General features: G+C 43.4%; 1 protein-coding gene across 2 annotated transcripts; it reads right to left on the bottom strand.

The window, feature by feature from the left end:
* Positions 1-662: 662 nt before the first annotated feature.
* Positions 663-26,441, bottom strand: LOC128753415 (phospholipid-transporting ATPase ABCA1-like). Of its 2 annotated transcripts, XM_053855105.1 has the most exons (49): positions 26,291-26,441; positions 23,557-23,660; positions 22,578-22,671; positions 21,893-22,034; positions 21,654-21,772; positions 19,202-19,323; positions 18,035-18,226; positions 16,986-17,075; positions 14,064-14,307; positions 13,847-13,986; positions 13,666-13,782; positions 12,814-13,008; positions 12,156-12,364; positions 11,898-12,074; positions 11,601-11,823; positions 11,310-11,531; positions 11,015-11,219; positions 10,820-10,933; positions 10,517-10,691; positions 10,304-10,435; positions 10,091-10,230; positions 9,884-10,021; positions 9,579-9,808; positions 9,417-9,489; positions 9,130-9,332; positions 9,004-9,055; positions 8,823-8,927; positions 8,596-8,744; positions 8,390-8,514; positions 8,217-8,315; positions 7,942-8,131; positions 7,777-7,871; positions 7,665-7,697; positions 7,483-7,588; positions 7,329-7,403; positions 6,947-7,116; positions 6,707-6,884; positions 6,512-6,627; positions 6,290-6,434; positions 6,095-6,218; positions 5,882-6,011; positions 5,623-5,806; positions 5,347-5,453; positions 5,129-5,270; positions 4,920-5,054; positions 3,653-3,756; positions 3,222-3,314; positions 2,899-3,142; positions 663-2,828 (listed from the first exon to the last, which is right to left on the bottom strand). In XM_053855105.1, the coding sequence occupies exons 2-49, from the start codon at positions 23,620-23,622 to the stop codon at positions 2,685-2,687; spliced, it is 6,807 nt and encodes a 2,268-aa protein (XP_053711080.1). In that variant the 5' UTR covers positions 23,623-23,660; positions 26,291-26,441; the 3' UTR covers positions 663-2,684. The 2 variants fall into 2 exon arrangements, with proteins under 2 accessions (XP_053711080.1, XP_053711078.1); XM_053855103.1 differs by having other exon boundaries at positions 8,596-8,927.

Raw genomic sequence — 26,441 nt, 5'->3', positions numbered from 1 at the left:
GACGGACAGACAGATAGATAGATGGATGGATGGATGGATGGATGGATGGGTGGATGGATGGACAGACAGATAGATAGATAGATAGATAGATAGATAGATGGATGGATGGATGGATGGGTGGACGGACGGACGGACGGACAGATAGATAGATAGATAGATAGAAAGATAGATGGATGGATGGATGGATGGGTGGGTGGACGGACGGACGGACGGACGGACGGACGGACGGACGGACGGACAGACAGACAGACAGACAGACAGACAGACAGACAGACAGATAGATAGATAGATAGATAGATAGACGGACAGACAAACAGATAGATAGATAGATAGATAGATAGATAGATAGATAGATAGATAGATAGATAGATGGACGGACGGACAGACAGATAGATAGATGGATGGATGGATGGGTGGACAGTCAGACAGTCAGACAGACAGATAGATAGATAGATAGACGGACAGACAAACAGATATAGATAGATGATGGATGGATGGATGGATGGGTGGACGGACGGACAGACAGCTAGATAGATAGATAGCTACATTGCTGTTCCAGTAGGAAGCGAAGTGATGACGTCACCCCAATTGCCTTTAACAGGCCTCACCACTAGATGGGAGTAAACGTCACATTCATCAACCTGAAAAGAAAATCAGACGTGTTTTTTTTTTTCTTCAAAACGTATGAACTTTATTTCTCAACATAACTATACACAAAAGGTAACAGACTGGAACAGCTGTTTAATACTTAAAAATGTAAACAAATATTAATATTGAGCACAGAAGGAGAACATCACTACAATAGCAATGTCTTACATTTCTCTTTTGAAATAACTATCGTCTTTGCCGCTTATACTTTCGCTGTGATTTCTTTTTCTTTTTTTTTTAATGCCGTGGCGCTGCTTTTATTTTGCACATTGTTCCAGTGCAGAGGATTTGTGGGGATCTCCTCATCACTGGGATCACAAGCAACCACCAAGCATTTAAAGTGCTCGTGTTCAGCAGCCGGGAGGCTTGAGACTTGGCTCGCTCCAGGCCCGGACACGACAAAAGCCACTCCGCGATGTCATAATATAACATTGAGCACCCGTTATGACAACCGGTCATTGGTTTTAACCCTTGCTATCTCAAATAGTTTTACACTATAAAGCATCCCAAGCACATTTTTTTTTAAATTCCAGTGGTCCCTGTTTATCTCATCCCACTCAGTGACACGGTGCTCTTTGCTTCCTGGCAGAACCGGGCTCAGACCAGATCTTGGCAGCTTTTGTTTGGACAGTTGCTGACCTTGATTGAAATCTAGAATTCACAATCACGAGATAATGCTGGTTGGTTAAACACACACACCTTCCGCTGCATTTGGCACGTACAGTTTGTCCAGGGTGAAACTTTGCGCTGGCTTTTTTTGAACTGCTGCCCTTGTTCCCTCATACATTTCTGAGACACATCTGGTTCGTCAGAATGGCAAAGCGTCACATTTTTCCAAGAACACTCGACAACATTGAAGCAGGATGAGATCATCTGTAAGCTCTTATATGCTGGTCTGAGACGACATGCTTGGGCGCACAGTAGCTTCGATAGTCCGGATGTCGCCCAGTGAAAGCATGCAGTAAATACCACAGTCCAGTTTACGCATCCATCTTTCATCTTGACTGACTGCACATGTCCTGACATCACTATATATATATATATTTCTGTCTATTTTTGACAACTAAAGACACACTTTATTTTGTATCAACAGTCAGGTTGTGATGAGCCGTTTGTGCTTGGATGCGTGTTGTACATTCCTGGGCAGCCTCCATGACTTTCTGATGTTATTTAAAATGGAGTGCGCAGATTTCCCGCTCCCCGTCATACAGTTTAGGCACTGTGCTGGAGAATGTCAAGGACACTAACAACAAGAGAAAAAAAAACCTACACATCTTGTTATCACAATGAGAAAATGGGAACGTTGAGTTAGATCTTATCTTGAAAAATATATATATATAAGTTAAACTTAACAAAAGCATGATTGCATTGTTCAGACTTTAAATAGGTTGATTATAAATGATTCTGTTGTGTCTTCACCTGGTTTAAAAAACATCTACGTGACAAAGAGATGAAAAGAGCTTCAACCCTGAATACAAAAGTACATTATTTAGCAGTTGGCAGTGAAGGTGACCTTGTTTTTTTTTTTGCATTGTTGTTAAATAGAACACAGAGTGCAGCGAGCACTTTAAAGATGATGGTTCGTCGTCTGAGATCTTTGACCTGTTGACTGAGAAGCAGAGCTACAAGCCTTCCTGTCACCTGTCAACCTGACACCCAGTTGTGTTATTGGTTTTACTTCAAGTGTCTCTTCTTTCCATCCTTTCGGTCCCTTGAAGGAGAAGCACCAGTCTCCAGCCCTCAAAGAAACTTCTTCACGTCACATATACAGTACATATAGGTACATACTGTATACAAATATATATATATGTGTATTTCTTGCATTGATTTGCATTGAGTTTTCATTGTGTCAGTCACAAGACCTCCAGCAACGCGACCCTTTTCAAGAGGCGGTGCTGGAACACAGGTCCACTGAGTAAAGACATCAATTAGAAAAGACTAAAAAAATACAAATAAAAAAAGGACAAAGTCTGTCCTGGCCCCCTCTTGGGAGCACTTCAGTCTTAGAGATGGGGGGGTGGGGTTTAGCTGTAGAATCACACACAGCTCTCCTTTGTCTTGCTGTCCATGAGGAATGAGTTCAGTTTGGAGATGTCCACCACCACCGCGTCCCGTTTGTTCAGGTGGACGTCTTTCAAATGGTCCTCGTCGCTTTGGTCCTTGGCAAAATTTACAAACACCTGCGGAAGACGGCGCTTGTTAGACTTTTGCGATCATTTGGCTTCAGATGATGTTTCAAAGGTGGCTTACTTGGTCGAGAGTGGTCTGAGAGACAGAGTAGTCCTCTATACGGAGCGCGTCCTTGTTCTTGGACAGCAGCGAGAAGATGCGGGCGAGGGAGGTGAGCGAGGAGGGCAGCTGGTACTGCAGCATGTTGCGGTGCTTCTCTTTCAGAGTGCTGCCCGGCAACTCCTGCTCGATGAACTCCATGACGGGTCCAAGGTCTGGATCCGGCCCTGCCACCCGCAGGATGATGGTGTATCCATCACCAAACCTTAGGGAACAACACACACATTTGAAACTCCAACACTGAAAACTGAAGTTGCATTGCTACATAATGTACACACTCATACCTGTTTTTGAGATGCTGCACACTGCCCAGACAGCGGAACCTGCCGTTGACCATGATGGCCATCCGTGTGCAAAGTGCTTCACACTCCTCCATGCTGAAGGAAACAGTTTCACATATGAGGAGTTCTGTTCGACTGAGTATATTTTTCCCACTGTCTTGTGTTGGGGAACACATATGAACTATGAGTGGAGCCCTTGCTAATTCACTCTTAATAACCAGTGTTATTTACAGTAAACTTTTGTTGCCCATAGCGGGTCAAAATATAGGCTTAACAAGAACTCTGTACTTCACCAACAAACATACCAATACGCATGTGAATACTATAGTCTATTGATGGTAGTGTATGTTCCCCAAGAGCAACCAAACTGGTACATCTATATCTATATATTCATGCACCTGCTGAGCAAGATGAAATATAAACCAAACACTGACCTGTGAGACGTCAGAACGACAGAGCGCCCCTCCTTGACAATGCTGAGAATGGCGTTCCACAGGGCACGCCTTGCTTTAGGATCCATCCCAGTCGTTGGTTCATCCTGTAAAAATTGAACCCAAACATTAAGTGGACGAGATCTAAATTTGTTCTGAGTTCAAAAGTTTACTATTTAAGATACCGTAATTTCTGGACTATAAGCCACTACTTTTTTCTCGCGGTCTGAACCCTGTAGTTTATAAAACGACGCGGCTAATGTATGGATTTTTGGCTAAAGAGCCTCACGCTGCCAAAATATTGAGCCTCTTCACATCAAATCTATGACATCGCCGGCGTTTTATTGACCTTAAAGCGCTCAAAATGTGTCGTTTTCAGCCGTGTGTCGGGGACCGATCAGGGCCGGTCTCCAGGAGCAGCTGTGGTGTTGGAACTTGGGACACGCGGGTGAAAACAGCACATTTTGATCGCTTTAATGTCAATAAAAGATGCAAGGAGTTGGTTTCGGTTCAGAACATTTGTCTCATGAGTCAGTCTCCATGCTGGAGCCTGTTTTCCAAACTAGTTTAGTTTGTGCATTTTTTAAGCACCACTGACCTTTCTACAGCGCAGACAGTAAGCACTGCACTTGCGGCTTATAGACCGCTGCTTATGGATGAACAAGATCAATTTTTCCTTCTTGGATTTAGTGGATGCGGCTAATTCAAGTGAACTCTATAGTCCCGGATTTACGGTAAGTCATTCATTGCAACATTAACAATGTTGTGTATGCGGATGACAATTTTGTAGTAAATGTATTTGTATGTAAACGTATTTCATGTGTCTGTTTCCACAATCAGGTTGCTGTGCTAATGTAGCACGATGCTATGCTACCTTCTTTGTTTGTTGCTAAACATTACAACGCCACCCTAGACCTGACAGCTATACTACACTGTTTTACATCAACCTATACCAAGTGTGAGTAACTGGTTCACAAATTCAAAAACAACTTTTGGCTTTAAATACAGCTGAAGAATCATTATAAAAACTCTTCACTTCATAAAATGTATAAATGTTCTATACATTCAAAAATGAAGTGTAATGTCTGAATAACTAGTCCGTATCTGCGTAACAAGTGCTGTCTACTACAGACAGCACAACAGAGTCAATGATGGCGGGAAAACATAATAAAAGATGTTGCCATGCAAGACTAGCAATATTCTCATATCATTGTGCTCCTGACTGGAGGCGCGTGAAGCGACTATTCACTGAAACTGTGTTGGCACTCACCAGAAACACGACCGGTGGTCCACCAATGAGAGCGATGGCAGTGGAAAGTTTCCTCATGTTTCCTCCACTGTAGCTCCCAGCTGATTTGTCAACATATTTGACCAATCCAAGCTTCCTTATCCCCCACTCTGCCACCTGGTGGGAGAAACAAACCAGTTCAGTCCATCCGCCCATTTCAATTGTTCCACCAGTCATGTGCTGCGCATCACCTCGCAGACTTCCTTCTCCGGCACTCCTCTCAGGATGGCATAGAACTCCAGGTGCTCTCTACCAGTCAGCAGGTCATTGATGGCATCGAACTGAGGACAGTAGCCCATGTTCTGATGCACCTCATCGATTTCAGTATTGACACTGGAACAACACCAGCAGGACTGTTTAATAAAAAGTCTTGATGCAGTAGTACTTTTTTCACTTAGGTGCGTTTTACCTCTTGCCAGCAAGATATGCCTCTCCACTCGTGACCACAGAGTCTCCTGTTAACATCTTAAAGGTGCTGGTTTTCCCCGCTCCATTGACTCCCAGCAAACCAAAACACTGCAAAGATAAAGAACATAGCAATATTCATTGGAACAGGAAATTTAGGAGAGAACAACACTGAAACATTTTAGCTTTTGGAGTAAAAAAAATAAAAATAATAACGCTCGTTTCATATGTATCGAAGTCCTTCGTGAATGCGATTGGTCAGTGTTCTGCAGTACCGCACCTCGCCAGGAGGGATGCCGACGCACAGGCGGTCGACTGCTGGTTTTTGCTTGCGCTTGTAAATCTTGGTGAGCTCCCGCAGCTCCAGAATGTCTGACTGTCCACCTCCACTCAGGATCCTCTGCCTCTCCCTGGCAACGTCCTCATCTTCCTCACCGATCGGCTTCAAGTGGCTGATCGATGACCTGAAGCAGAACATTGAGGTGACTCTCCTGCCAAGAAGATCAACTGTAGAAGAGAATGGGTGTCAGAAGACATACCTGGCCTTGAAGAAGAAGTGGTACTGAATGAGAACGGTGATGAAGAAGAAGATCACTCCCTCTATGGCCATTGCAAAGAGGTTCTTTCCCACCATGTCCCAGGCCAGGGGGGAGCGGAAACGGTTCTCACCTGCAAAAAAAAGCATTAAAATGAACAAAAAGAAATCTCCAATATAAGGTAGGTTCAGAGACATCACAGCTGAGGATCCTCACCAAATCTTTCCAGAGCATCAGCCATCGCCTGATTCTTCACCATGTCAATCAGTCCTCTGCCCAGACAGAAGTGTGGGAAAATGAGGAAGACGTTCTTCAGAATGTCGTTGATGCCTCCGATTTCCTGGGAAGACATTTTTCATTTCATTTTCTATTCTTAACTTTATAAGCAAACGGTTTAAATGTGCGACTTACATTGCTTCCGAACAGCTCCAGGACAAATGTGGAGACGCTGCCGTTGATGCCGATCAGGATGTTGACGCTGGTCAGAACCACGTAGGCAGTACTGGGGATCTTGAAGAAGAACGAGGCTGGGTACATCAGAGGAGTGATGGACCACCTGTGAGGGAATTCAAAAGGGGATCAGAGGGAAGCCAGATGGTGACTGGAGAGGCAGAGAATGTCCCCCGAACTCACCCGTACAGCAGCAGCAACAAGGCGAGCACCGGCAGGTTGGTGGAGGAGACATAGGCCTCTTGTTGGAAACAGATGAAAATGATGATGACCAGAGTGGCGGGGACGATGTAGTTACACTGAAGGAGAGATCAGATGTAAGTCAGTCAGTTTGTACTGAGGACAGGTGTGGATGAATAAAGGCTCCAGCAGTCGTACCATGTCCCATACGAAGTTGGCCAGCCAGTAGAGGAAGGGCTGCACTCCACTGATGAACTGCATGTGCTTGGCTTTGTTCACTCTCTCTTGGATGAGGAAGACAACGAAACTGGCAGGTACGAAGGACATGGCGAAGATCACGCAGATAGACACCAACACGTCCACCGAGGTCGTCATCCTAAAACAAGATGGCGTTAGATTTTTTTTTCTCCTTTAATGCGTGCCACCTGTCACACTTACAACGCCACTTGTGAAAGTTGCTCCTTGGTGAGGTTGAGAGGATGGTTGTGGGCCGTGATGCCAAACTTGGCGGGGTCTTTTCCGGGAGGCAAGCTCGCTCGCAGGATTCCGTTGTTCATCACGTTGAGGAAAGACGTGATGCTGTGCCACCCTTTGTTGTTAAACCAGATCTGAAAATAACATGAGAGATTATGACCGATTTAATGCAACACAAACACAAAAAAAAACGACACACGCCACACGTCTGTCACTGTTTCAACTATCGACTCCTTATATTTACACGTGTTTTCACACCAGCTGCTATGGCCAGTGTTAATGAGGACACAGACTTCACCTCCGGAGCTTCATGCTGTTGCGTAATGCGGACCATGTGTGTGCTGACCTTGACGTTATTTTTGCTGTCCAGTCCTTGGATGAAATTTGAGAGGCTGCGGAAGAAACGGTCGGCAGCGGTTCCCTGGAGAACAAGGGTGGGGGAAACGTGAGTGCCTCCGACTTCGATCGCTCACAGGCAACAGTTGAAGCAAGTCTCTTACTCTCTCCAGATGGAAGCGTCTCCTCAGTGCAGCGATCGCGTCGTCCACTCGGTCTTTTTGTGAAAGGAACTGAGAGCTTCTGGCACCAAGTGAGAATCCACCATATCTGTTGATAAAAATCATTCCAGGTTACAGAGCATCGGTTGGAGGCAGTACAACTTTGATTTGGTGGGGGAAAGTACCTGAACTCATTGACCCAGATCTTGTTCTTCAGACTGAAATAGAGAAGAAAAAAAGATGAATTTGTGCTACAGAGTATTTTCACATTAAATTCAAATCTTTGATGGGTGTTACCTTTTGCCGATGATCTGAGCGTAGGTTTTAACTAAGTAGTCCGAGACGTTTCTGCCAGTCAAGTTCTGCAGAGTGTCAGTCTCGCTGACCTTCATCTGAAGATGCCAAAATTCAGTTCAGTCACTGGTCTTTTGCGAGAGAAAGGATCAGCTGTAGATGACAAACCTCTGGTGGGGGAAGGCCTCCTGCTCCTGCGGGACACTCTGGCAGCATCCGCTTACGCCCTTCACAGCTACACTCGCACAGAGGGGAGGGATTCTCCATGGACCAGTTTCCCTTATCGAAAATGTCTCTTAGCTTCTCAGACACGAGCGGGACAGACCACTCTCCATCTATGGCGGTACACGGAGTGTCCCTGGATGATAGAGACGACATCGGAATGAATAAACTACGGAATATTTCATTAAAGATGTTGAACTAATTGGAATAAACAAACTCACGGAATAGGTTCTCCCTCCATGCAGTGAGTTCCAAATCCAGGTTTACTTGTCAAAGCACCGTAAAGTTTGTTGGTGTGGGAGTCTTCAGGAATGTCATTACTGTGAGCACAAAGACAAACTATTAACAAAGTGAACAAATAAAGGTTGCAGTGTGATGAAGAAAAATGTCTTGCCTGATGAAGGAGAACTGCTCTCCATACATGCTGGGATTCAAGGCCAAGCTGGGATACTTTCCAAACGGAGGTACGATCAAGCTGAACACCAGCGCGATGCACACAAACACCGCCGGAAGCACAATCTGGACAGAAGAAGACACATATTTATACTGCACACGTACATGTAAAACAAAGATTTTCAGTATATTTATAAGCGTGCATACCTGAGCGAAGAATCCTTTTCGTGAGCGTCGGGCGTAGAGAAACCGTTTCCAGAGTAAAGCCACAAACTGCTGCCTCTTCAAACTCCAGCCTTTGACTTGGTATGAGCCTTTTCCGTCTATTCCGCTGAGCCAGTCCGTCTCTCTGGACTCTGGAAGCGGAGCATCGACACCAAATAAGTAAAGATCCATAACTGCCCTTCGCTCAAAATGGTTCCACGCTGGGTTACCTTCAGAATCGTTGAAATCAAAGTCGTCTTCGGTGAATGGCTTCAGGCAGCTCTGATGGTCACCAAAGGCATGATGGCGCCGTCTCCTTGTGGGGACAACTCCGTCTGCATCCCCAGAATGATGGGTGAGTTTCAGTGAGTAAACAAAAACTGATAGTGAATTCTAAATCACCAGTCTCACCTGAAAGCTCCACAGAATCCACCCCACTGTCCTCTGCAACCTTCAAGAAGATCTGGAAGTGATGGAGAGGACGGCGTTAAATAAAAGGATCTTATTATACGGTGAATTTCATCGTCTGGTTTTCACCTCTTCCAGAGTGGTATCCGATATCCCGTAGCTTGAAATTCCGAGGTCAGTGAGTCGGTCGTCAAGTTCGTGAAAGAGCTCGACAAAGGCTCCGTCTTTCGCCGACTGGTACGGCAGAACATATGTGATTTCGTGACCGAGGTCCTCCACCATTCGAGCTTCAGGCACGTGCTTGAATATCACATTGGAGATCAGGGAGACATCTGCAGGTGAAAAGGAGAGATGAGCCTTGCATGAAATGAACTAAATTCAGGTGAATATTAACTCATGATATATATAAAAAATACCAATTGTGGTGGTCTCGCTCTCTGGTTCGCTGCCAAGACCTGCGTCAGAGCTGCTCTCCGATACACTGTCCTCCTTAAACAAGAACAAAAATTCAAGTTACATATATTCAAAAAACAAGTAATTGTTTTGTGATCTTAAAAAGCAGCATCATCAACTCTCACCTTCTCAGTCTTCTTGCTGTACGAGACAGTGCTGGCAGAATTACGACAAGACTGAAGGGGCAAGTCGTAGTCCCTCTTGACCAGGGTCAGGTAGTAGCCTGTGCCCAGCTGCGTCTTCAGAAAGAGCGAGGAACCGACGCAGCACAGTTTGCCGTGAGAGATGATGGCAATGCGGTCGCCGAGGATGTCAGCCTCGTCCATGTGATGCGTGGACAGGATGATGGTGCGGCCTGAAGCAGTCACAGAAAGAGTCAACCTCATATCGGTATTGGGTGAAACACCAACATCACTCACAGTGATATTACCTTGTCTGTATTTCAGGAGAAGGTCCCAGATGCCTCTGCGAGCGTAAGGGTCAACACCAGCGGTAGGTTCATCCAAGATCACGACCTTTGAACCGCCAACAAACGCGAGCGCGACAGAAAGCTTCCTCTGCATCCCACCTGCAGCAGCAGTCCTGTCAATCATCGCTCTCGCAGACATAAACATTCCATAAGGAGAGCGGGACCTACCAGAGAGTGTACTGGTGCGAGACTTGCGTTTATGAGGCAAACCCACGTCATTCACGATTTGCTCCATCTCAGCCTTCACCTTCTCCTCGGGCAGTCCCTTCAGGCGAGCGTAGAACCAGATGTGCTCCTCCACTGTCAGCCTGGAGCCAACACCAACGGTGAATAAAAAGCAGTGGCAAATGTGGATTCAATAACCTTCTTCTACACACGTACATGCTGAAGAGAACGTTGTGTTGGGGACAAACGCCGAGATTCTGCCTGATGGTACTCAGTTCAGAGCGAATGTCTTTCCCCAGGATGTAGGCGGTACCAGAGGTGGGTGGGAACAAACCCGTCAGAATGGACCTAAACAAATGACAGATACAACAGAAGGTGTGAAAACACATTCTTTTTTTTTTCTTTTTTACAGAGCTTTGTCGTCCTTACATGGTTGTGGTCTTTCCGGCTCCATTGTGGCCAAGGAAGGATGTGATCTGTCCTTCGTAGAATCTCAGAGAAAGTCCATCAACAGCCAGCTTGTTTCCATGACTGTAGACCTTCACCAGATTTTCAATATAAACTCCTGGATCAATGTGGCTTGGTTCCTCTTCGATACAGACAGCTGTTGAGGATATTTCATATTTTTATATACACATTATTGATTTAAAAAACCATAGAAGCAGATTGGAGTCCCAGCTCTAGGCGTAACACGGGATATAGAACCTCCAAATACGTAACACAGAAACTCACCCTCAGCGTTGCCCTTCTTGGACAGGGGAGTGGAGATGTTCTTGTTCTCCTTCTCTCCACACCAATATGACTTCAGGAAAGGGAAATACCATGGCCTGGGGATGCCGTATTGACCTGGAACAAGATGAAGTGTAAGTGAGGTCCCAGTTCTTTATTTAATCGAGGGTACACACTTCATATTTGATGATGACTCACCGGGAAATACTGCTTCAATGTACCATGTCATGATGCCGTAGAGCACGGCATCAAAGAGCATGAGACAGATGGATGTGGTCAGGTTGTAGCTGTCTTCTTCAAGTGGACTGGCGAGCAGGTTGGACCACTGGATCCCCACTCCTTGCTCCTCAAAGAGCGCAAAGTACTCGCAGCCGAAACCAAAAGCGACGGGAGACAGCAGACTCTGGAGAGGAAATAGAAGTCAGGGGCAACAATATTAGGCTTAAAAGTTGATTCTGAAAGTTTATCACATTTGTTTTATTCATTCACGCACCACGACGACTTTGGCTCCGTATCCTACATAGTCCTGCCAGGCCACGCAGAGCACATATGGGAGGTAGAGAGTGAAGTAAATGATGCCCCCGCAGGCTGCAGCCAGGTTGGCACGTGAGAACAGGGTGCTTATCAGGAAGCACTGCATGATGGTTACGACACCGAAGGAGCCGAGGAACAGAAACACCACCCCGGAGTCGCTGTACGGCAGAAGGTTGCCCATCTGAGGAGAATCAAAAGGATGGTTCAGTTCAGTGGTAAACAACATGAGAGTTTGCTTGACGTCACCCACCTTCAGCAGCATCACCAGCATGCCGGCGCTGATCAGCAGCGGTATTAAACTACTGATGAACCAGCTGAGCCACAGGGTGCCATTATTCAGTCCCATGATCCTCATGGTCTCCTTCAGTCGGGCCTCTTTTTCATAAACCACGCCCTTAATGATGATCGCCACCGAATACATCCAGGCCAAGGTCATGAACAAGGGCATCGAACGGCTCATCACACGCAAGAAGCTGTCCAAAAAAGAAAGACGGTGATGTCAATGGGAGACAGGGGAAATTGTTTTCAATGCAGAGGAGACACCTACATGTCGTCCACATAGCAGGGGTAGGGCATCTGCTGGATGTAGATGCCCGTCTTCTCCTTGGTTCCAGTGACAGCTCGGATGATTCCCTGCTCAATGACATCCTGCAGGTAGGAGAATCCGCCCCACACATAGCGCAGATCTTCAAAAGGGTCAGCTCTGGGACCGGGGTCCCAATACCTGCAAAGAAATATGGCAAACATTAAACCCACAACCGCACAAGTTGTATTTACCTTTATTGAATTCAGTGTGAAATCTCACCCGTCTTTGATCTTGTTGGTGCGCTCAACATTGTCGATGTCCATGCGAATTTTGTAGTTGACGTTCGGAGGCAGGTCAGACCCGTCACTGTGAGAAATGTCAGGAAACACAATCCCTGCCCAGAACTTTTGGTGGTGCAGCAGACCCATGGATTTGTTGACTAAGCGCTCCTCATTAGCAACAGGCTCCAGTTTGTCCAGGTTCACACACTGAAAGTCAAAACATCAGGAAAGAAGACGTCTTTTTTTTAATCTTCAAAATTGGCTCTCTTGCGACAGAACCGGGCCTCATATAGAGCGAACACAAACAGGTTTAGAATGGAGTCGCTGAGTCGAAAATGATTCTAATTAATCAGCTACGATGTCCTCAGTAACCTCTGACCCATTTTCTGCCTCCATACTAAGAGCCCTGTACACTCACCTATCTCTGCAAGTAAAGGAGAACAGTCACTTTGCGGCCTTGACAAAATCTCGTGTCAGAATTTATGACCTGACCTGACATATTTTGTCTAAGAAGGACCATAACAGTTTATAGTTAATCATTGAAAACTGAACAGAATCCTCAAAACAAGTCTTGAATGCGACTTGATCTTTGACCTCATATTAAAACACTGTAACTACAGCGAACACGGACACAATCATATGGACAACCAACTGACCTCCATGAACCGAGAGATGGTCTGAATGGCCTGGTCACTTTCATTGAAAACAGTTCTCCAGGTGTAGGCAGAACCTGCAGGTCTCTGGTCTTCTGATGTCTTGGACAGGAAGTCAGACACATCTGAAACGCGCCACTCTGTCCCACTGAGTTGTGTATTCAAAAAGCTGGCACTGGCATTGTTTCGGAGCAGAGTCTGCAAAAAAAAAACAAAGCAAAAAAACAAGGCCAGTTATGTTTAGTTGTAAAGTTGCAGATGAGTAAAAAAACTTGTGATTGTAATGTAAAGTAGAAGTTGTTAGGTGCCGTAAAATAAATAAATAAATCGACACATTTCAATAGGTTTTAGTTTGCTACTGTTCTTCAAAACAAATGCCACTGTTGAGTCTCGGTCTGACAGCAGGATGGGAATATTTTAGGTGGAGGAAAAACGAGAGCTGTAAAAAAAAAAATTGTTTTCATGTATGAGCTCTTAAATTTGAATCCTCCGTGCGACACATTTTTTCTCACCACTAGGTCGCGCTGTTGGAACAACAGTTCACAAAGAACTCTGATTTGTGTTTCATGTCGAGTTAATATTAGATCTGTTGATGAAGAGGTTATTTAATACAAAGCTGCGGCAAGCTGGATTAAACAGATGAAGAAGAGAGGTAATATGATAACTTATGCGTGTAAATAATTCTAGGTTTCTGTTTACCCATTTTTGAGATCCAGACATTCTTGGATGAATGATAAAAAAATATTCGACGGATTAGTTTTCCATGTTTATACAATGAAGAAACACTTCCTTGTATGTTCTTATGTATTTACAGAACCATATCAAATTCCAATCTGAAAAAGCAAAGGCACTCACTCTGACTAAGTCCATTTCCTCGCTGTTCTCCATGAAGTTCCAGACTTTCGGTCTCAGTTCTTCCCACATTCCTCCAAGATCTCGCAGCACACCCAGTTCCTGGAAGGTTTTGTTCACCTGCAGCACATTTATGAAATGCATTATAATATAATATTTCAGTTTTAGTGATAACAACTTATACCTCATGGATGATTCTCTGAGTAGCAGGAGTGTCAGGGGTGTACAGGATCTTCCCCATGAGCAGAGGCTTCAAAGCCCTCCAGATCATCCTGGAAATGGGGCTGGACTCCAGGCTACGCATCATGTTGTTACAATAGGGAGCTGAGGTGCCAACAGAAAAATATGACGTCAAAAAAACTTGAGTAGAAATGACAATAATGATGTCGAAGGTCGCTCACTTGAAGAGTTGTCGTAGGCAGATAGAGGCTCGCTGTCGCTGTCGTTACCATGGTTTCCAAACAGCGCCTTGTAGTTGTTGTCTTCATACCAATTAAGTGACTTGATCTTGAGTCCACCCCCTTCTGGGTGTCCGCACACGATGCGTGACACGGCCTGGTACATCTGATTTGGCGAGCCGGTGGCATTGGCAGTGAGGTAGAGGATCTCCTTTCTCATATCCTTCCAACTATTCATACTGGACAGCTGCCAGAGGAGACACGGACAGTGAGCAGCAAGTCCACAAAAACACATGTATATCAGACCACTATCGTCAATAAACACATCTAGCATTTCACTGGATTCTGCAGGAAATATTAGATATATATTTAGCCTTATGAAGATACATTTTGTGTGCACAAAGCAGCTCCTTATCCAACTAAGTGCATCACCAGAAACTTGCAACCACATCAAGAATTTAATCGGCTTAAAGGAGCAAAGAGTTCATCTTTGCTGCACAGAAGAGGGGTGATTACAGGTCAGGAGACAATGTGTCGCCGCAGGTGCTTTATAAACGTCTTCAGACGGTCATGCAAGGGTCCGTAGTTATGTCACACACCCATGACCGAAAGAGCAGAGGAAAAGGTTTTGTTTGCGTGTGTGAAACAATGAAGCACCGAGGAAAGGAGGGTCTTTTGTTTAAGTGGGAAAACAGGATTTTAATTTGAGCTTACACTAAGCTTATCAGAGTGCCACACACAGAAGGAGTGGAACTGGAATAGAAAAGCCAGAAAATGGGTTTGTTAAGTAAGAGAAAAGGAGCCGGCAACAGGCGGTGAAACTGGAGGAAAAGCGAGGAACAAAGAGAGGTTACTCTCGGTCGTTCTCCTAATAGGCAAACCTCCACAGGCGCACTGGAATTAAGCTGACAATAGTTACTGAACACACACTCGCTGACACACAAAAATGACTGTGACACACCACGCATGACTGTTTCAGAACAAATAAAAGGGCCCTCTGTCCCCTGTAATATTTCAGACCAAGTCCACGGCATGAAATCCTTATTCTGTCCCCATCTTGACCACAACATTCAGCACTGCTTTCCAACAAAGAAAGTGAGACTGCAGCTCAGATGACTGACAAACAAACTTGTTCAGCGTGTGGTTACAGTGCTTGGGAGACTGACTGAATCCACATCAAACATCACATGTTCTTCACCTCAAAGAGTTGCGTCTGCAGCTTGTGATTAACTTTGTGAATTTAAGCGGGAAGCGGATGACTTTTGTTTGTTTTTCAGTGCCGTCACCGCCTGCAGCGTTGAACTGCACCTGACAAAAGCCGGTGACAGCAGGAGAAACATCCAGACGTGTCATGTTTATTAAAACCCACGTTAGCTTAGGTAACTAGATGACTAACCTGGAAGCTTATTCAAGCAGGACACAAACACGGACATGTTTAAGCAGGCAGCAGGACTTGCCCGGCAGTAACCTCAACGCTGCGCCTGAGTCAGTTCACTTCAGTTCAAATCAGCACATTCTCACCTTAAATCGCCAATTTGTTTTAATAGTTGACAATTTTCACACATAAATTGAGCTTTTTTTTAATAACCATTATTTCAAAAACCATGTAACCGATGGAGAAATGAAAATCAGAAGAATAATCCCTGTATGCTCTTATAAAAGTTGGAAATATTTTGGAACTGAATCACACATTCCCATAAGGCGTAAGTAACAAACGCTCAACAGCAGCATTCCATTCTCCCATCACTGTCAACAGGAGCACAATCAATAATCCTGACATGGACACTCGCCGTGCACATATTTGGGATCATAATATTTCATCAGGGCAGAGAGGTGCGGGGGAATTTATTTATGTTATGCAACATCTCTGAAATATAAAGTCTCCTCGGTGCTATCATCAGGAGGAGGGTTACTGGAGTTCAATTCAGCGAGTTAAGCCATTAGCGACTGACATAAATCCCACGTAAACCACTTAATTTAATACGCTAAGCATTTTTGTGATTTATAAGGCTTCACAGAAAATTTGGAACAACGTGATCTTGTTCATTTTGATGACAGTTGGGCAGTTGTTGGGTCAGATCCGATTCAAAACAATCTTTTTATTGTCGTTTTAAGCATAAATAGCAGAGATATAAAATGTGGGGGTTAAAAATGTGAAAGCAGTTATTTTTGTGACCAGATTTCTGATGCATTTAGCAGTGAACACTAGTCACTCGGGGTTATCTGAGGGTGAGACTCGCTCCCTGATGTTTTCACAGCTGATCAGACGAACGAACACAGAGGCGTACGAACACAGACGAACGGCCAGCTGGATCTTTAGGTTCTGCCAAGTCATCAGAACTGAGGCCTGCAGAGAAAGCGGGATGTGTGTTTTCCCCAAAAACTGCTGCCTCTGACCTTTCTAAACACATTCCAGCGGGGGACTCTGTGCTCCTGGAGCAGAAACCAGACCAGTACTGGGCTCACTTCCCGACGACATACAAACAGATATTCTGATTTTTGAAAATGGTCGGGAATTACTGTTTTTTTTTTTGCCTTTTTGTTGCACAGCACCTTGAGATCAGTTTATTTATAACCAGGTGGAAATGAATTGACAAAGACTGGACTCTTCAGTCAAGAAAAAAACAAGAACATTCACAACAATTGTGTAACAGCCTTCCTTGTGTGAAGAAAGGATCAGTGCTGGAGAGATTTATTTCTGCTTACTTTGTCTGACTGTTTATAACATTCTACTTTGATTAAAATGATACTCAATATTAGGAATTCATGACAGTGAGTCAAATGATGACTCATCTTTACCTGCAATGAACCTGTACTGGTTTTTGACTGATGCTCACTGGTAAACAACAAGGCACTGTCAACACAGCCCTGAGAGGAGCTGCACCAATTCAGCTGGTGTTTTTTTAAGCGTGGTGTGTTGCGTACCTCAACAGCCAAGGCTCCAAGGCTCTCCAGGAGACTGTCGGTTGCAGCGGAGACTTCCTGGACAACCTTTGGGTCTGACTTGACATCCTTCTGTCAGAGGAAGAGAAAGACATGTCAGTGTGCTACTCTGCCTGCTGAATCAAAACAGTAAACTGTTCACCAAACAGCTGTGTTGTGAAAACAACAGAAGAAAAGATCAACAGTGGGATCAAAAGTCACAGTGGCTCCGACCTGCAGCGGTCCTGTCTGTCAAATTCTTTTTTTTGTCTGTGTGTGTGTGAGTGTGAAAGCTGGGACACACGTGTGTGTCCTTGTCAATCACACTTAACAGTCAGCTGCTGGAATGTCAGACAGTTGATAAGGCTCAAGTGTTGCTGAAGAGAGAGCAGCTGGTGTCGAGGAGAAAGTGCTTCATTGTGTTTTTAACTTCTACACTTCGTTCGACAGATTATTTTATCCATCTTGCCGACATTCCTTACAGACAAAACTGCATTCGTCTTCCGTGACTGGAGAAGTTTGTTCTACTCTCACGATGTGTCATATGTGTCTGATGTCGTCAGACATTTTATGAGCCAAAGCTTCCTTTTCCAATGCAAATGCTATTACCCAGTGGTTTCAACCTTTTTTGCGTCACACACAAGTCAGTTTACGGTCATGATTTCAGGGAAGGGGTGGGCAGATTGGGGAAGTCTGGAAGTAGGTGAAAGGTTGCTCTGTTCAGAGCAGCGAGGGAAGGATGTGAATCTGCCAAAAGTGCACCAGTTCATGGAACACAATGCTGCAGTCAGCAGAAAAGAGAAAGACATGTCCTAACTGCTGCTTTAGATGGTTTTAAATCTGCTGTGCTAGTAAGCATTTTTTCCATATATGCGATTTAATTCAACTAACTATGCAACATTGTAAAGTTTCATTGAATTCGACACACATATTCTTTAGCTCAAAGTTAATGATCAAAGATCATTCCGTTTTTTGTCCTATTTTTCCCTTTCATTTCACATTTCATTTACATTTGCCCTGATTCATGATCATTCTAGATGATTCTGAATTACCCGGATGGGCTTGAAGAAGTCCAGGTTGGACAGAAAGTGGCTCTGAGCTTTGTTCAGCCAATCGCTGGAGGACTTGCAAATGATTTCTTGAGTGAGAAGAGACACGTTCCGATCAGCGATGTGCACAAACTCTTCCAGCGGTGTGACGTTGCAGAGGTCCCTGAGATGAAAGCCAAACCCTTTAGTCAGCACCTGCGAAGGGAGAAACAGGAAAACAGGTGTTCAGTGTTCAGGTGATCAGTATCTTGCAACCGCACCTTTGGCTGTTTGAAACAAGTAAACCATGTTTCACTGGCCTTTACGGCTCAAGGAACAATTACACTATGAAAATAAACCAAAAATAATTGTGTATAAAACAGCGTGTGAATTGTGGTAGACACAAGGAGTGTGATCACTTGCTATCTGAAACACACAAGACGTTCTGTCCTGTGCGGTCAGAGTGTCCCTGGATCGTCCAGTATGTGACTCAGACAGAGAGAATTGCTGGAATACGGGGGGGAGAGCAGGGGGGCTTATCGTCCAAATGTCCTTGACCAGTTTGTGTTATGTCACCATGTCGGCAGCCTTCCGACGGGGCTTACAGAAAATGGCCAATCACGATCAAGGCTGATCGACATACAATATGTAAACAAAACGTGCGAAAATGTGGACTCTTGATCAAATCATTTGCATGCACGAAATCTTTTTCCTATCATGAACTGATAAATATTTAATAAAAGTGACTGAAAATGTTCGGCGTGCACCAGTGTGCGACCCAGTAAAGTTGTTTTTCAACCACTGTCATGGCACGTGAGGCGATATGGGGGAAGGGAAAGAGGAGGGGGAGTCATGTGACTTAAACCCTCCAACTGCAGGGCGGTGATGAAGATGATGCGGCTGCTGTTGTTAAGCTATAATGGGGAAAAAGGAGGAGGGAAAAGGGAAAACAACACCTGTCTATGCATTCAATAAAAATGCTGTCGTCGACAGGAGGCTTTGTTTGCCACAATGTGTATCATGTAGCCTGGATATGAACAGAGGCCACAGCTCTAACCACTGCACCACAGTTCCACCTATTCACACAGTTCATTTACATTAAAGATGAAATGAAACAATTTATTATCAATCGTTTTGCAGTTTCTTCAAGACATTCACATCACAACATAGAGCAAAAAAAAAAAAGATTACCTTCTCCAGGTTTACATCCGCCTCCACGATCTGCTTCAAAGCATGATGGGGGAGTGAAGCATTGTGGTGCAAGAAGTGGGAAAGAGTCTCGTTGTCTCTGAGAAAGTCCTTCAGCTTAAAGTCTTTAAAAAGAACAAAAGAATTGCATTGTTTAAATCAACAGGAAGACTGCCTGAATACACATGTATAGGGACTGGACAGGGTTGTCTTCCTCTCAAAGCAGAACCATTTCCGACACATTCTCGGGATAATTGTTATGTCCACCGTGAGTAGAGACCATCCACGGATTATTAATCGTCTGATCTCTCCAATCAATTCTTACCTCACAAACAGATTGCACAACAAAACAAAAGCAGAAGCCATTCACCCGACTAACATCCTCTCAGACACAAAGAGGGAACTTTTGCGGCAACCCATGTGATCTTCCTCTGACAGGAAGTGAACTATGCCTTTGTGTCTCTTTGAGCTCCAGAGCTGGAGTCAAGTTCATGTCAGACACATTTGAGAGAGCAGACTGCAGGACAGTGCCTAATGTGTCTGAACCTGACCCTGACCTTTACGGGTCAACACACCCGACTACCATGTGTATTGATGTGTGAACCAGGAAACTGAGTCTACGCCACATCTTTTTTCATCTGAACAACACTTCTATACAAGTTAGCACAAGCATTGCGTGGGCAAAACAAATGGAAAACGAAAAACACCTCAAGAGCCAGTCGGTTAAACTGGTCGATTAACTGGTTGCTGTTTGTTGCGAATAGTAATGTAGCTAAACTACAATAACTATAAACCTGATCTGAATAAAGTGAGGCCTTTGTCAACCACTTCACACATGAATTATATTCATATCAGTTCAGTATCAGCAACAGCTTTAACTGACCTTTTTGTGAAAATGCATTGCCCCTCGAAATAAGTAAATGGATGGATGGAAATGAGAAGCTGTTTCATGTTTTGCACATAACTTTTGTACAGATATTTATAACTTAAATAGATGTTTTCAATTGAACCGCTAAAATGTCTATAGAATGAAGTATAACACAATCATATAACCCATTTATAACATGTAATAAGGTGTTTGGAGATCTGTATTTACAGCATTTACTGCTTTTTTTTTATTAACGTTTAGTTTTCGTTCTTTTGATTTTTTTCACCTACATAAAGTCTCCGTTTTTTTCTCTGTCACAACAGTCCCAGCATACTTGGTCCCCAAGGAAATGTAAGTGCCCAGCCCTGCTCCAAAATGACATGAAATCTACATACCATCATCTAAAGGCCATCTGCCAGGTTTATCTGTCCGTATGAACCCCTACATTATATAACTATATCTTCATTTTCTAATGTCAGTGTATATATGTATTAATAAAGGCCATCTCCTCTCATCTAAGCTAAAACAAACCAGAAGCCTTTGCTTCATCTTGTCATTAGCTGAATTGGAATCAGACATGAGGCACAACCTGTGAGTCCTACAACCCGATTAAGCACTTTATTTGATTTGACACAGCATAATGCACGATATGATATAAATATAGACTTATATGGTTCAGATGTATTGTGCTAGAGGTGAGTTATCTTTATTTATCATGTATTAAACCACATGCCTTAAAATAGATGATGAGGAGAAGTCAGTGTAAAGGGAACTGAATATATTGTTTATCACATACTTAGCCATATTTTACTGATCTTCTTTTTGCAACAGAGTTTCTCAAACAACTCTCATTCCCTAAGATAAATATGACCATTCACAATACAAATGCACAGATAATGTGAGCATGCTAAAGGGATCCCAAGCCGAGGTGAGATTAAATGAATATTTTTTTCACCACAATATTCCATTTTTAAAGCTGTCCCAAAGCTTTTGGCCGCAATGGAACATCGAAACTCTACCACATCACAACCCTACTGACTCCCAGCACCACGTCAAAAATTTGAATAAAAAAACAAAGATGAAAGGGATGAAACTAGAGAGCGCATCTTGATAATCAGCATCACACAACAAACAATATTGCTTTCTATATTATTTTGCCCTTCCCATCTTATAGTTTCGAGTGGATCTTTCACCAAAAATGTCTCTTGCTGACTCTTTTCTACAGTAGTGAGCGGAAGCATTTTCATTCTCGACCTCCTTTGACTCGTAACATTAGAGCTAAGGAAGTGGGACACCCAAAGACTCTGGGGGATAGGAGGCCCTTCGAGGCTGGCTGGCAATGATAAGAATGGGAGGGCTACACCCTCACATCCTTGCCAGCTGCTTTTTACCTTCTGTTAAAAAGCCTTCAATGTAGTGATTATATTACATGAAAATATGAAATGACACTTGATAAGAATTTGCATGAACAAAGACTAAAAGCACTTGCAGTGACTGACTGCAACTCAAGGACATATTTGCGTGATGTTCTTGTTCACTCTTTCATTTATAGTCATGACATCATTAGTAAGAAGGAATGGTCCTTACGAGCTGTATTTCTCTGCATCTTCCTCAGTGCCCTCAGAAGTCCTTTGTAGCCCTCATAGCTTTTGTCATTCTGAGAATAAAGCAGGATCTTCTTGGCGTCGCTGAACAAACGGGAGATTCTGGAATGTTAAAAATAGAATGGAGAATGATTAACTACATACAGAACTGAACACACACACTTTGACACTGAGATTATCTGAGCAACCTGACCTGAAAATGACATTTATTTTTTCACTTACATGGAGTCGTTGAAGTTCCCCACCACTCCGGGACTCTCTCCTGGGGTCGGATTACGAAAGCAGGGGTTGTTGGCATTGCAGATGATTCCTTGTACCCAAGGCAGAGTACCTGCAGAGGGCATGGCCTTGTTTGGGAAGTGACCTGCAAACATGAAAATACACATATAAATATAAACGTGATTATATTTTGAAACCACGCACAAAGAATCAGCCATAACTTGAGAATTACTATTTTAAATCAACCTCCTGATTTAAAAAAAAGTCCATTGTCCTCATTTTTCTTGTACACACACTCAACAGCAGAACGGTATCATACCTTAGTGCTACTGATGCAATAAAACATGGTTAAAAATTGTCCTGAGTGGGCGATTAGAGCAAAACTAGATCATATGGTCACTTGTCAATCTCGTAAAATCAAGAGTTCAACATTAAGGCCAGTCAAATATTGGCTGGAAACCCACACACATGTCTTTGTAAACCCATGTTGAAACTTTGGAAATCACCTCAGACGGCGAACAACATTTGGAGTTCTCTGAATGGTCAATCAAATGGGCCCATGGTTCAAACAAATATTGACATATGCAACACGCTTGGTAGATCAATACATTGATATTGCCAAGAAACTGCATAAAGCTCACTTCTCTGAAAAAAAAAAGGTATTTGAGGTATTTGTTGAAGAACTTACATTCATGTTGCTCATATGCAGGATAGTGCATCCGGACTGAGATCAGGATGAAGAAGATGAAGAGAGGCCAGATGAGCTCGATCACGAACTGGATCTGAAAAATGACGATCATTTAAAACACTGATGAAATGGTCACTATAAAAGTCTTGCTTCTCTCATAGAATGTCGTCTCAGTTTGTTGTTTGCACACCAGAGCGTAGCATCAGGAGATCATTTATTCGACATTTTCCAGAAAAACCTGGTGAAGACATGGTCATTGGAAACCTAAGGAACATGACGGTGTGTGTGTGCGCTTGTCATGGGGCTGTTGGCAATAATCCCAGCAGGATTCTGAGTAAAGAATATGGGTCAGTAAAGAGGAGACAAAGACCGAGGGCTTTTGAGGACCAAGGGTCTGTCCATCTGTTCTGCGCGGCTTCAGTGTCCAGGCATTAGCCAGCATTGTAGACATATGGAGACCAAGACTCTCAGAGACTTTACTGTATCCCTTTGTCGTGAATAACTGGGTTGAAAGTTAAGGCCGCAGACAGACGTCACTTTGATACGACGGCGCTTCTTGACGGACAAAGGGACCAATTGTATGGTAATGAGAGTTGCTTTTCAGCCCGCAGGGGAAGTGACCAGACTACCACGAGGGGTATTTACATAAACTTGAGTGTGTGGGTGCTGACCAGAACAGAATGTTAACTGGAATTGATTTTTTTTTTCTAAGAACAGATTCAATTATTTGATTCAAAACAGAAGACACTTGTACTAGACGTGTATACAGCACACAAATAATAAACACGATCAGACAATGCATGCACATATATTTGAATGTAGGTTTTGTTTGGCTCCACAAAGTAACAAGAGTTTTCTGATCACACATAATTTATGCTTCATTCAGAAAAGGATCACTTCCATCTTTATTTGAACGATAATGTAACAAGCATATATGATTTTTTTTTGTTCTAAAAATGACATGGTTAATATGACTCACTGTCTGTCTCCGTCGATAGGTGAAGTTCTTCCACAGAAGTAAACCCAGTTGAGTGGAGACAGCCATGTTGCTCTCAACTTGACTGAGCACGCTCCTGCTCCTCACTGTGGATCCAAAAACAACAAAGACTCTAATCACAATCGAGGCATGTTATTGAAACGACACATGATTCAGGAAGTGGAAAATATCATAATACACAATGATAAATAACAAATGACCAGTAACAAACAACAATACGAGGGGTGGACAAAATAATGGAAAAACCTTAAAGCTTTTAGGTGTTTTCATTATTTTGTCCACATCCTGTAAATTCTGAAAAGGTTTACCTGCTTGGCGTTCTTAGTAAAAAATAGACTATAATGTTGAAGACATACAAACTGATAAAAAAAAAACCCAAAACACTAGTCAAAACCAACAACTCTCCTACCATGCAACTGGCAGCTACCGAACAAAGAAGTACAACTGATGAGGGAGGACAGCAGCTCCCAAGTGCAAATTTTCTGGTTCAGTAAACCCAGATTCATCCGTCCAAAGGTCGGGTTACATTTAAACTAGTGGACCAACAGGCAGTAGAAATCCAGGGGTAAAAAAAAACTTGATCCTACACCAATATTGTTTGCGATCGAGTTCAAAAGCGTCTTATCAAACAGAGCCATGGCTTCAACTACTAAAGAAGAAGTAAATACCGTATATGTCCTATTTGACGATACTTGTACCGTAGTGAGTCAGAGTGAAATATTTACAGAAGATTAATAAAAAAATATCATGAACTTCAGTGCAGGGACCAACCCAGGTACGGTGAGTTAAACAGCACAAAAAAAACAACACTTCTCATGAGTGTATTATTTCAGCATGAATGGTGAGGACACAGTAACTGCCACGTCATCGCTCACTCCAAGATAATAAGTAAGTAAAGAAGTATTTACACTAATAAGCCAGTGACTGATTGGAACAACAGCAAAAACAATCATCATGGCCAAAGACCAACCCAATCATGACTCTCTGACTTGAGTGAAGGATGAATGTCGATTGTTTCGGCTCCCAAATCCAATCATTCTGTCTTGCATTAAATGGGGTTATGCTAATGAAAACAATCCGGTCGCTGTCACAAGTTTGGGCGCTGACAGTCATTACAGATTTGTAATGCTTTATTACTGCTTATGACTCGAGTCATTCACTGTAAAATAAAATGCATCATTGTAATGTGTTGCAGACGAGTGACAGCAGCGCGCTATAAAACTCCCCATCTCTCTCTGTGGTCAACTTCAACAGAAAAACCAACACTGCTGCGCTTTTTACAGGCCACATCCGTTTCACACGTATATTAATCCACTTAACCGATTTAAAGCACACCTAAACATCTAAAAAAAATCACCGTTAATTCTCAAACTATTGATATGCACTCATCATTTTCAACATCCCCGAAATGCCCATCGTCGACGTGTAAATGCAACGACTTCCAACAACACATCGAGAACAAAGGCGCAACAATGAACGGTTGGTTTGAGGACCAAAAGCTACAACGCATCATATGTGGATTTTAATGCATGTCAGTGGCGTCGTCGTCCACAGCAGCGGTATTTTGGTGAGAAAAACAACTGAGCGTGGAAATAGATGGGTGATGCAGAACAAATGGTGCAGCGCAAGTGCGCCCCCACCGGTACAAAAGGATATATTTTATACTTGTTTACCATCAACTCGCTCACGTGTTGACTTCCATACAGCAAATCCATCGTTATAAACCGCATGACTAACCTGGTTCAGTTCCAAACAACACGAGCATGTTTAAGTGATGACTGACTGTTCAGTGTCGGTGGCGTTTGAAAGGCAGAAATACATCAGACGACCGTGACAGTCCTGTCCTCCATCAACACGGTAAAAACTGTTGATGCACCTCGGCATTTGAATGAAAAATGAAAAGGTGAAAACGGTTTACTGAACGCGTCGTTGAATGAACGATGTGACAAAGGCACCATGATGCACTTTGGACTGGTTGTATACATTTATATTTGCTTTATAGTGAGGTAAACTGGCATAAACTCGCTGTGATGGTTTTCTGTCTTTGTGCTTTACACTGAGGTCACTCTCGTTCAGCCACTCTGTTTGGCGATGCTGACCCCAAACCACGTCAATTGCCGGAATTGATGTCGAAGTAAAGGGAAACGACATAAAAATAAGGACATGAGATGCGACTCAGACATTCGAATAAACGACTAATAACAGCATCAAGGCCATAGACACGAATCAACCTTAGACAAAATGTTTAGTAATATATGTAAATTGCTCGATATACTAGACTAACCTAGGCCGCGAGGACGCGACTTTTATTGTGTAACAAATTTTCCGGAAGCGCTCCGCTGCCTCGTCGCTAACGTCCAGTGACGACTGACATAGCGACAGACAAACACTTATTATTATTAATATTTTCTCAAAGAAACGTTCCACCAGCGAGTTCAATGAGAAAATCTACAAAGCAAAAAATAAATAAATAAATAACCGCCTCGTTGAACTCTTTGTATTTATCCACTCGCCCGTAAACAGCATTATCTGTACAAGAAAATCAACAACGGAACGCCAACATCACAATGGGAAAAACATTACTCACACGAAGAACGTCAAACTTAAATTGTACCAAAAAATACGACACGACAAACCGTGTTCAAAATCACAAATCTCGCCGTTGACTCAACAAAGAAGCTCGAAAATCCCAGCAAAAGTCGAAATAAAAACTCACCGTGCTCGGTCCTAAAGGCTGTTAAAATCCACTCATGAATCAAAAGGCTTCGTCCAAGATGAGCAGAAACCAGATCAAACTTCTCATTCACGGACCCTGGCTGCCGCGCGCCTCACTGTCTGATAGGACTATTTTTTTTTTCCTCCAGCAG

This window comes from Synchiropus splendidus, chromosome 2 (genome assembly GCF_027744825.2).
Source record: "Synchiropus splendidus isolate RoL2022-P1 chromosome 2, RoL_Sspl_1.0, whole genome shotgun sequence".
In the NCBI taxonomy this organism is placed as follows: domain Eukaryota; kingdom Metazoa; phylum Chordata; class Actinopteri; order Syngnathiformes; family Callionymidae; genus Synchiropus; species Synchiropus splendidus.
The sequence above is the reverse complement of the archived record's forward strand: the minus strand, read 5'-3'. Positions and strand labels throughout refer to the sequence as shown.

Bases quoted from the DNA above. Each gene is read 5' to 3' on its own strand.
- LOC128753415 (XM_053855103.1), bottom strand. From the start codon at position 23,622: ATGGCTGTCTCCACTCAACTGGGTTTACTTCTGTGGAAGAACTTCACC. The intron at 9,809-9,883 runs GTAATATCACTG...TGACTGCTTCAG, and splicing joins TCTCCTGAAATACAGACAAG to GCCGCACCATCATCCTGTCC. The intron at 3,757-4,919 runs GTGAGTGCCAAC...CAATTTTTACAG, and splicing joins GACCACCGGTCGTGTTTCTG to GATGAACCAACGACTGGGAT.